Source organism: Haemaphysalis longicornis, unplaced genomic scaffold (assembly GCF_048455015.1).
Source record: "Haemaphysalis longicornis isolate Haplotype H1 unplaced genomic scaffold, Haemaphysalis longicornis Haplotype H1 scaffold_9, whole genome shotgun sequence".
Taxonomy (NCBI): domain Eukaryota; kingdom Metazoa; phylum Arthropoda; class Arachnida; order Ixodida; family Ixodidae; genus Haemaphysalis; species Haemaphysalis longicornis.
This window is the reverse complement of record NW_027526460.1, coordinates 25,441,356-25,452,872: the sequence shown is the minus strand read 5'-3', so window position 1 is coordinate 25,452,872 and position 11,517 is coordinate 25,441,356. Positions and strand designations below refer to the sequence as shown.

The following is an 11,517-nucleotide window of genomic DNA, read 5'->3' as shown; positions in this document are numbered from 1 at the left end:
CTCCATTCACGCGCGTCTCCGCCGTACTGCAGCGCTGGCATCGAGGACCCGGCCTGCAGCAGTGGAACTTGGTAAATTCAAATCACCTTGCGAAAACCGTCAGTGTGTTTACCTTGGGATGAGCGCGACGGTACAGGAACAGCATGAGAGGTGAGCGGGAAAGCAAAGGGGGGCATTTCCTTGGCAAATGTCTACAAAGACTATCGTCTTTTGACGACATTTGCAACGAAAGGAGCAGATACGCGGCCAATTTTTTTTGCAAGGTATCTACATTAAGTTTTGAGCCATAGAGCATTTACCAGAAAGTTGGCTTTGGCGCAGTCGTGAATTTTGTTGACGCGAATTTTTTCTGTCACCCTGTCAACGCACGCAGTTCCCGCCAGAACCTATAGCTTATGGCAGCTCTATAACTGCGATGTTCGACCAGCCCATGACCTTGTAGATAGCTTATATTTTCACAAGGTTGATCACCTCGTAAAAGGCGGGTGCCAGCTACGCGATGTGTTGCACCAGTAAGGCAGACCCGCTACGATGGTCACGCGGCGCCACAGCTGCTGCCGAGGATATTGAAGGCATGTCACTGGGAAGCGAGTGACCCGAGATGCCTGATAACAAAAGAAAAACAGGCATGCGCAAAGCGCGCCTGGCGAGCAAGTTTCGCGAGCCTCGACCCGGCCGTCTGAGGCGGAAGATGTCGCAGCATTGCAGTTTTGCGCTGCTCCGCCACGCACTGCACATCCCGCAAAATTTTGCGGCCGACTGTACCTAAGTACGTGCCAAGCAACGTCGGCCTCAGTCATCAACCTGTGGATACTTGTTAATGTCGATACCCTTAAACGGGCACAGTTAGTCACATTGTCAGAAAAATCCCGGGGAAAGAAAGAGTTTGTTGAATGAATGAATTAATAAATGAAATCTTTAATCAATAACAGGTGCTGCTGTTAGGTTACCCACCCGGTGAAAGACGTCGAAAGACTTTTCCTTGAGCTTGGTGATGCGGAGGCGGTCCCCTGTGGGCTACGTTCATGCTCAAGAAGCGAAAGAGAAGGCATCGCGTATAGAATCAGATTGCCCACTGTTCCGCCTCTTTCGAGGAAGATGAAGCCCGATGGATGTGGCGCACAGCTTGCTCGGAGATTTTGTATGCGAAAAGGGATATATATAATTGAATTGAAGCTTTTCCTTCTGCTTCAGGTCGATTGAATTGCTGAAGCTTGCTAATTAATGGGCAATTGGGGTTTTAATCATAAAGAACTTTCATTTTACGACCACTGTCGTTCCAGAGATAAACTAGTCTTTTGAGGGCCTCACGAATTACAGTATAAGGTATTTAGTCCTGGCCAATACCCGCTTGTGGTTACGTGCCAAAAACTTTGAGGGCATCATAATCATCATCATCACCATCATTTTTTGGTATGCGGACACTATCTTGCCGTTGAGGTCATCATCATCATCACCAGCCTGTCTACGCCCACTTCAGGGCAAAGGCCTCTCCCATAAGTCTCCAATTATTCCGGTCCTGTGCTAACAGCGACCAATTTATCCCCGGAAACTTCTTTATCTCATCTGCCCACCTAACTTACTGCCGCCCCCTGCCTCGCTTGGCTTCTCTAGGGATACAGTCTGTTACCCTTAAAGACCAACGGTTATTTTGCCTTCGCATTATATGGTGGTGGGGCTCGTGGCCCGAAAAATGGCGCATACCCACTTAGGGGGATTGACGCAAAATGGAGAGACGAGCTAGTTGGTGAACATCCATGAGTGAAACTTAAGCGCGAACGGACTTTAAGCGCGAAAGATTGTAATAAATATTTCAGTTGATAGTAAGCGCTGGTGTCGTTTGCCTTTCTCGTCCCTGTGTCTGTTCGCGCTTAAGTTTCACTTATAGAGGGATTGGCCAAGAAGAGTTATGTTTACATTACAATGAATCATGCGAGGCAAAATAATGGAGCAGAAGAAATAATTCGGTATATGTTAATGAGAGAGAGAGAAAAAAAACACACGAAAAAACAGCAGAGAGAAGAGTAGGAAAACTATAGTAAAAGTCAGTCTAATTGGAATGTTTTTAACACTGCAGACGAGCTGTCTCCGAAATGAATGAGTGGATGGCGTTGCACACGTCTCTATGGCTTTGGCCCAGCCTAGTCCCCCCAAACGACAAAAGCACCGGTACAGTCAAAGGCAGTCCAAGCCGTAGCAGGGGAATCTCCAGCAGCCTTCTCCGATGGTTAGAAAATCGGCGGCAAAAAAGAAAGAAATGCTCTTCGGATTCAATTTCTTGGCAAAAGTGGCACAAGGGGGAGGCTATCAGATTTGCCCAGTATAAATACCGATTAAGTGGCGGCACACCACAACGAAAAGAAGTCAGCAATTCTTCGCACAAGCGAGTTTGGCATAAACTTCTCTTCCAGCGGTGCTTGAGGTGTTCAAGTTCGGGAGGAGTGTTCAGACCATGATCGGAGCCATCTTGATTGAACAGGTATTGGCGATAACGTGCCAACAACACGCAAGAAAACGGGGGAAGAACCTCGACGATCGGTAAAGCGAAAGCTGTTTTAGCTAATATATCAGCAGTTTCATTGAGGGTTAACCCACAGTGGCCGGGCAGCCAAACGAGCCGAATCTCCCTCACGTGAATGGGGACGCAGGAACAAAAAGGTTTGAGAATAGGATGTAAAGTTTCTGAGGAGAGAGCCATGCACACGGACAAGGAGTCGGTGAGTAACATCACGTAAGACTTCGCCGAATCAAGTGCCCTGCCCACGGCCATTTCTTCTTCTTAATTTCTACTAATCTGTCCTTAACACGCGTTTCTTCCCTGACCCACTCCGCTCTCTTCTTGTCCCTCAACGTTACACGTATCATCTTCCGTTCTATTTCAAGCTGAGTCACCCGCGATTTAAGCTGAACCCTTTTAGCGAGCCTCCAAGAGGTAAACAGATTAGCTCTGAAACACTACTCCGTTTCCTTATTCACACATATCCCCACCAGGTTCCTCCTTTCAACGCCCACTTGGTACAAAACAAATGTCTCAGATGAATCAACAAGGAATAGGAATTTGAAATTAGCAAGCGCCACACCAGTAGTTCTGGGCAATTTCTCGTTGCACGTACGGGCCATTTACGAAGGTGTAGAAGAAGACGCTCGCGGTGCACGCTCAACGTTGCGTTCTCTTCTTGAAGGGCTCATCGATGAACTTTGCGCACCCTCTCATGATCCTAGTGCTTGGCCTAATTTACGGCGGTGTCATGTACCTGCTCCAGAAGGTAACGCGGCTCGCTGTTCCCTGGTGCGACCACCCGACCCAGTGCTTCGACTACGAGTGAGTGAGGCTTTGAGTTATTGTCCCTCTCCACCCTCTTTCTCTCGGGAGATGGAAGCCCTACTTTTACTTACACGGGAAGCACCAAGCGCAGCGCTGTCTGTCTTCTTTTAGCTATCTCACTCAGATATCTCGCGTGTGGACCCGAGAATGGCACAGCAAGTAACAATCAATTATGAACGCGAGATAATAGTTATCATCCGAGCATGTACTCGCATTTTACCAAAGCAGCAATTCTCTATTTGAACGTTTCCGCCAAGCGGCCGGGTTTGGAGAGTGGGACTGAAGAAATATCTCTCGTTATATACCCAAAACCCAAAAAGTAATGATACGCCCAAATCCTCCGGCTCTCACGAAACCAGAAGGCCACTCGCGGATAACATTGCTATAAAACACATCCGAAAATATCGGGATGGCGTCATTATACGGTGTGTCAGCCCACTCCCTTGGCTTTGAAAACACGGCGGGTGTTAGTTTTCCCACATCGAGCCACTCCTGGCTTGAAGCCTGTGCTTCCGGCTGCTAACGCTGGTGGCCGCCTGCGCTCGCAGGCAGGAACTTCTGTCCAGCATGGACCGGAGCGTGGACCCGTGCGACAATCTCTTCGAACACGTGTGCGGCCGCTGGGAGCTCAGCCACCCGTCGATGTCGAACGGCCAGCTCTCACTGCTCCAGGCCCGCATGTCGGCCTTCCTGTACCGCCGCCTCGAGCAGAGGCCCCCCGCCCACCCTTCAACCTCGGTGGCCGTCAGGAAGGTGGTGCAGTCGTACCAGCGCTGCCACGACGTCTACCAAGAGCGTCGCGATGACATCCGGGTGAGGGAGTGACAACAGTTTTTCGCGTTTTACGGCGAATCTGTTGGCCCTCCATGCATCCCCGCGCAGTTATTTCAGGGGGGGTACGTTTACCGAAATACGGGTAGGGATAGGGAAATACGGGTAGCAGCGCAGGAGTGGGAGAGGGGGGCAAGGGCGGCGTCGGTGTTCGGTGTGGAATTTGTGCAGCGGAGAAAGGTATAGGGAGAGAGAGTGGTATTAGTGTATCACAGCGCCATGGGAGAGAGGGCGCGGAGCAGCAGAAGCGGAAACGAGGGCAGGGGGTATAGTGTTGCGTCAAACGTGACACAGCCGCTCCCACCACCAACCACATAGACACTGCTGGCCGGCAAGATGTCCACTCCTTTAGACTGCGCCCTGGTCAATCGTTTCTTTTTTTTTTTTTTGTGAATGTGTGCAGCCCAATGAAACCTAAGCAGCTGCGCTGGGAAACTTCATATTTGAACCAGGCTCCTCAATTAATCGTTTATGCGAGAAACCCTTGAGTTTTTTTTGTTGTGATCTAAGAGTGTTGAAAGGTTTGCATGGCACACAGCGCAAGTAATTCTAAATTAGAATGCTTGCTTGAAGCTTGCGGTGGTGGATGAGAAGTGAGCAGAATATATAGGCATGTTTATTTTCTACCTTCAGTAGTAGTCATGATAACTCCTTTAAGCGCAGCAAAGAAACACAGGACGTGGGCGACAAGGACAAGCGCTACTTACAACTGAATTTTAATGACAACATTGGGACACATAAATGAAAAAAGAACCCGCTCAAACGTCTACAAAGTTGATCAGGTCACTGCGCAGCCCACTACGCACCCGTCATACACGCATGTGTGGTAAATGCTTATCCAAGAAGGCAAGCTTATTTGAGCTCAAAGATATGGACGTTGTACTGACACAGCCACGGCCTCAACAATCTCTCGCGTGTGCGGATCAGCGTCTCGAAATACGATGGATCGCGTATCGTACAGAGGCTCGCAATCGTCGCACTCTTGGCAATGAATACTAGATTGCTTACCTTTGCCTTTCCGTACCTTGTTGCGGAAAGACAAAGATATGCATTCCGTATATGCACCGCATATCGGACAACCTTAAAAATGATTATTAGAAGGGCTGGCGTGAAAGCTATCATATCGGCCCCTGATGAACTGCCTAGTCTCTGCAGCCAAACGCGCCCCCGGAGTAAAGGAAAAAACAAGTGCCTGGTTAATCACCAGAAGCAGTACGTGCGTTGCGCTGAAGGGGTGCTCTACAAGTTGCCCCTTACTTGTAAAAAAGCATGCGTAGCCCAGACGGGATGGTGCCTCAACACTCTCTCACGGGAACACTGAACAAGGTACTGAACAAGCCAGCCAGTGCCAAGAGTGAGACGATTGCGAGGCTCTGTACGACGCGTGCTCCATCATATTTCGAGACGCTGATCAGCGCAGGCGCGCGATTGTTGAAGCCGGGCAAATACAGCGGGTAGGTGACGGGGTCGGTACGACGTCCATATTTTTGACCTCGAAAGAGCTGGCCTTCTTAAATAAGCATTTATCATATGCATTTGTAACGGGTGTGTGGTGGGCTGCGCAGTGACGGGATAAACTTTGCACTCATATGAGGGTGTCCTTCTTTTCAATTCACATGTCCCGTTGTTGTTATTAAATTCAGTTGTAAGTTGCGCTGGTCTTTGTCTCTCGCGTGCTGTGTTGTGTGCGCTTAACGGAGTAATCATGGAGTACAAACAACCTAGTACTCCCATAAGCTGAGTGGAGTCATTGCTGGTCACCCCAGGTCCAGCAATGGCGTTCAATACATTCGGATCGGAGAATAAGATCAGATGTAGTATACGCACATGTGTGTTAACTTGGTTATTACTACACATAACACCTGCTTTAATAGTAGTTTGCATTGTTATCCATTCCTCTCTAAGAGCAAGAGACCTTGGTTATTTTGCTAACTACATTACTGCAAAGTTAATCATGGCATCGGCACAAACACCCTGAACAAAGCTCCGTACGCACATTACGCTCTGTTCCCGTTTGCTCTCGGCCGCAGGTCCTTCTCGAGGTATTCCGCAAGTTCAAGTTCGAGTGGCCTTCGTTGACATTGAGTCAAGACTTTGACTTGATCGACTTCTTGTTTGGCTTTCCCCTCGACTACGGCCTTCCGACACCCTTCCTATTAACGGCTACTCCTTGCCTTAGTGCGGGCAACCGCTACGCGCTCGGCCTCGATGTTATCATCGCCCACTGGAGGGACGAGACGAAGGCAGACGTGTTCGAGCTGGACGTCGTGGCGTCGTGCATCTCGCTAGCCTCACGCAAGAGCGGCAATATCGCTGCTGAAGCGGCAGAACGCATCCACGCAGTGTACGTACAGCTCGAATCGTTGCTCAATACTTATCTGACGTTGAACCGACCGCCCCGGCACTACGTCACGCTGCGAGAGCTGGCCTCCGCTACTGCTCCGTTCGTCGAAGTCCAAACATGGCTGCACGTTATTAACGCTCACCTTCCTGCAGACCGACACATCGAGGGAGACGAGAAAATACTCACCCAAAGCGGAAGTGGTCGCTTCATTCGGGAGCTTCTCATCTCAGCGCGCCCGCAGGCCTACGTTAACCTCGTCCTCTTCGCGGGCTGGAACATGGTGGTGATGGCGCATGAGGCCATGTCGTACCCACTGCTGCAATGCCTGCACAAGGACGCGGCTCTCATTATGTCTGCCGCTGTGTGTCTGGGGCTCACGAACGACCTCGCTAGTTACGCCATCGGGCAGTTCTTGAACGAAGAGCTGCGCATGGCCGACGCCATTTCGCTGACCCGGGACATCTGGCGCAGTGTGCGCGACGCGACGTTGCGCAACTTGGGCGGTCAGTCCTGGATGGATCAAGCGACGGCCAAGGCCACGGCGGCCCGTTTGTCCAACTTGACCTCCATCATCGTCGCACCCGAGCACCTCAACAACAGCGACGCCCTGGACGCATTCTACGACTACCTGCCCGACTTCGGCCGGCAGCCGTACATGCGCTCGCTCCTGGACGCGCTGTGGCGCCGCTCGGGCAAGCTCAAGCGCCTCCTGGTGGCTGATGTCAACGTGACGGTGTACCGCGAAGACGTGCCTACCTCGAATATGGCGAACGTGAACGCCTACTACAAACCATTCGAGCACATCATGATTATTCCGGACTCCATATTGGCACCTCCGTTCCTGTCGCTGTCTGTGCCGAGTCCCCTCAACGTTGGCGGCATCGGAAAGGTGCTCGGCCACGAACTGACACACGCCCTCGACCCGCTTCTGAGCGGCCACACGGATGGGGGCGACTGGTACACGGCGCGCTCCCTCGCCGGCTTCCTGGCGCTGCTCGAATGTGTCCGGGCGCAGCTGGTCAACGCCACCGGGGACCACGTGCAGAGCAACAACGCTCTGGCCGAGGCGTTCACCGACACGGCCGGAACGGAGAAAGCGTACCTGGCCTACCGCACGCTGCCTCCAGCGTCGCCCGATGTCTTGGGATACACGAGGGAGCAGCTCTTTTTCATCGCCTCTTGCTTCGTCTTCTGCGCGCCAGGGGGTTACACGGCCACGCTCCAATGGAACCGTTACCCTGTCTTCGCGCAGCGGTGCAACCTGCCCGCGTCCAACAACGTCCACTTTGCGAAGGCCTTCAACTGTTCGAGAGGAGCCCCCATGAGCCCGCAAATGCGATGCTCTTTCCACGAGACCACTTCGTTCTAAGGCGTCCTGCGGGATACCGAGATCCACCCCATGCCATACTGTGATTATGCAGTATTTTTCAGCTGCCGCAATTGTTTTTTCTTCTTTGAGCTCTTTTGGTTGCAATACCGTATTTTTCACTTCGGTTTGCACCCACGGTACGACTGATCAAACAAGTTATATGCTTCCTCATATTTGACATTTATTTATATCCCTTCGTCACTTCGGTGATGCTCATGAGTTTTATTTTCAAACATTTTTTTTCTCTCTTCAAGAATGTATAAAAATTCTAGAAATGAATGTAATTTCAAGTAACGGCGATATAGGAAATTTTACATACTTACAAACGTTGCTCTGTGTTTCCTACTGTCAAATGAATTGAAAAGAAACGCACCTTGCCTGGACATTGACTGTGTGGAGGATTTTAATTCGACTATGAATTCACTTGCGTGCCCTATAAAAATATACGCAATATGTTCCCCGGCCTGGAGTAATTAAATGATTACGAACTATCGCGCCTTTCCAGGCATTACGCCAGTTTTGTATGGTTAGATGAAACGTGAACACCATTGAAATAGCACGGCGTGAGTGTAGAATTTTAGAAATTAACGCTTGTTTGATCGAGGTTGGATGCCGAAATTTTGTGTAATTTTACAGCCCAAGCCTTGTAAAGCAGGGCGCCTTCTGTGGTTATGTTGAAGGCCGGCTGATTTTTTGGCAGTTTCCACCCTCACAAAGGTGGGGTTGTGCATTCAATGCGTATGCGGAACAGAATTACCTTCTCGCACAATGATTCAGAAACCTTCTAAAGTTATCCACTCCGCACCTACACAGATTCGAAGCGCTGCTAACACATCGTATTACGAAACCATCTCCTGCAGGAAGTCCACCTTGCGCTGCCTTAACGGGGCCTTGCAGACAAAACACAAGTTTGGTTCATTCGACAGATTGCCTCTTTAGAATCATACTGACACCACTTTTAACGTAAACTTCGCTCTGATAAACAAAATAATTAGGAAAAAAAGGGAATGGCCGTGCGAACCACTAGCTCGTTTCCCGGCAACAGAACCTATGATGTCATATGCCCAGCTCTTCGATTGGCTGACGCGGGCAAAAGCAAACTCAAATTAGGCAGGGCTTGCCGAAAGAGCTATTCGCGCTTAAATTTGGGGAACGTTTCTTTTACGGCAGTAAGGATGGTGGGTGAAACAGTGGAAGTTATGAAATTAGATGCAACTATAGAAATACCGATGCTTACTGCTGTAGGTACTGCGCGCACTATGCTTGTTTTAGCTGCACAGCAGTGCGGCACTTTCGGATTGTCTCAGACGGTACTGGCCCATTGGCGTAAGCGACGGTCTCTTGCATGACCATATTTGTCGAGCAAACACCATGCTTCACGAAACGATTATTTTCTACCTTAACAAAAAAAAAAAAAAAAAAGCCTGGTGCAAATACGGTCAAAAACAAACAAAAGCCAGAAAATGGCCCGGCGCAGTATGGTGGCGCCTTCTTGGAGGAATGACAGTGAACAAGGGTCGGCAGTCTCCGCTACCAAGTCTAATGGCTCACTAGGTTTCGCTTGAAGACCTGTTCTTGTGATATCATCGCCGACGTCACGAAAATGCACGATTTGGCGGGATAATAAAATTTTTAACTTAATGATTATAATGAATAAACCTTGTTTGAGTCAAGGTTAAATTGATTTTTTCTCAATGAATAAAGCATCGTTCGCTTCCGGACAAGGGATAGGGTCAATATTAATCACGAAGTCTTTTCAGTCAAATAAACTTGTATTTTGTCTGTAAGGTCCCTTTAACCCTGAAATTGTTAGGCCTGCACTTTTTTGACGGATTGATTGATTGATTGATTGATTGATTGATTGATTGATTGATTGATTGATTGATGGATGGATGGATGGATGGATGGATGGATGGATGGATGGATGGATGGATGGATGGATGGACGGACGGACGGACGGACGGACGGACGGACGGACGGATGGATGGATAGAGAGAGAGAGAGAGAGAGAGAGAGAGAGAGAGAGAGAGAGAGAGAGAGAGAGAGAGAGAGAGAGAGCTGTGGTGAGGCCGATCCTGCACTGCAGGTGGCAGGGGGCTCGCTACACCAGATGTGGATAACTACAGTGACGTGGAGTAAATGTAGGACATTGCGGGGACAGCAGTGAGAAGGTAGAACAAAGACATTGCAAATGAGCTGAAAAGAAATGCTAGAAATATCATTCGATGAGAAAATTCTAACGCAGGCGTTTAATCAAAATATAAAGGAAATGGTAGCGAGATAGGGGAGAACTCCAAACCAAGAAAAAGAAAAATGTAGATAACATAAGGCCAATGAGTATATATCTTTCCAGATATATGCTCATTTGCCTTATGTTATCTACAAAAAAACTGTAGTTTTTAAACAGCGCAAGTAACTCCAGAGTTACTTGCGCTGTTTAAAAACTACAGTTTTTTTTTCTGTCCAGAGTCCCGTAGGAAGCGCAGCAAAACTCGAGTCACCACTGCTCGCCCAGGGACCAAAAAAGCGGTAGAGTTCAAGCCTGCGTACACGCTTCTACGCCATGATCAATTGCCTTTGCGTTGTGCTGTGTTGTTTGTAATTAGAGCAACGCTGTCTGCGTTGTGTGAATACATATTCTCACTTTGGTTACCGTGGCCAAAGCATCATGTAACAGTTACTGTCATTAATTATTGTAAATAACTGCGTCATTAATTATGTATGTATGCTGCGTGAATTATCTTTTTTACTAGTGTTCTCTTTTCTACCAAAGCCTCTGCTGAGGCTAGCCTATCATCATCATCATTATTATTATCATCATCATCAGCAGCAGCAGCAGCCTAACTAAATAGACTGCTGTGCGAAGGCCTCTCCCATCGACCTCCGACCGCTCCTGTACGTCCTTCACTGCTCGAGACACGATGTACCGAAGCAAAAATAAATAAATCCCCGCTTCTTAGAGATAGTATATCTTCTCTATCTTCACAAAAGACGTTGTCACCGTTTCTTTCGTCAGTATATGAGGTTGATTATCTCGCGGACGTCACCTCACAAGTGTTCCTGCTAATTAGTCTTCCCAGGAAGGAGCTTTTAGCTGCGACCTGTTCAAAGTGTGCGAAGCTAATCGTATTCAAGAGCTAAAAGCCAGGTCTCCAAAGGTGAAAGGTTCCTTGCTCGCGATATCCATGCCGCTGCCGGCCCCTTCAAAAGCGGCAGCCGCCCTCTCCAAGCTTCGGTCGAACGCCCTTCGGTGGAACAGAAAGGATGCGGCTGAATATTTATCGGCAGTCCTGGCGGGTCCATCAACGGGGAAAATTGCGCCAGCTGAGGTAATGGAGGGTGACGGCCATTTCTTCCGTGCGGGCACTTAAGCGCTGTGGGGAAGTATCCGGGCGCTCTTCTTCGCGCACATTACGTAGACCGGGAGCGTCCCCCACCCACCAAGTGCGGCGTTTACCTCTGCCTCAGAGATTATTTAGGCATCAGAGCATGGGACGGTTTGGAGCTTGCTATTGAAAGGAAATGACTGATGAGGAGTAACGGGAAGCTCGCTTGGGTGAATGTCGTCTCAAGCGGCAATGTATGCGAGAAGCAAAGGAAGTTTGAGAGATGCGTCATTGGTGACGTTTACTTTAAAAGAAATAGAAA

General features: G+C 49.1%; 1 protein-coding gene across 1 annotated transcript; it reads left to right on the top strand.

Moving 5' to 3' along the window:
- The first annotated feature begins 3,248 nt into the window (after positions 1 to 3,248).
- On the top strand, positions 3,249 to 7,869 carry LOC144153114 (endothelin-converting enzyme-like 1). Its single transcript, XM_077684772.1, has 3 exons — positions 3,249 to 3,322; positions 3,874 to 4,138; positions 6,187 to 7,869. The coding sequence occupies exons 1-3, from the start codon at positions 3,249 to 3,251 to the stop codon at positions 7,867 to 7,869; spliced, it is 2,022 nt and encodes a 673-aa protein (XP_077540898.1).
- The last annotated feature ends 3,648 nt before the right edge of the window (positions 7,870 to 11,517 follow it).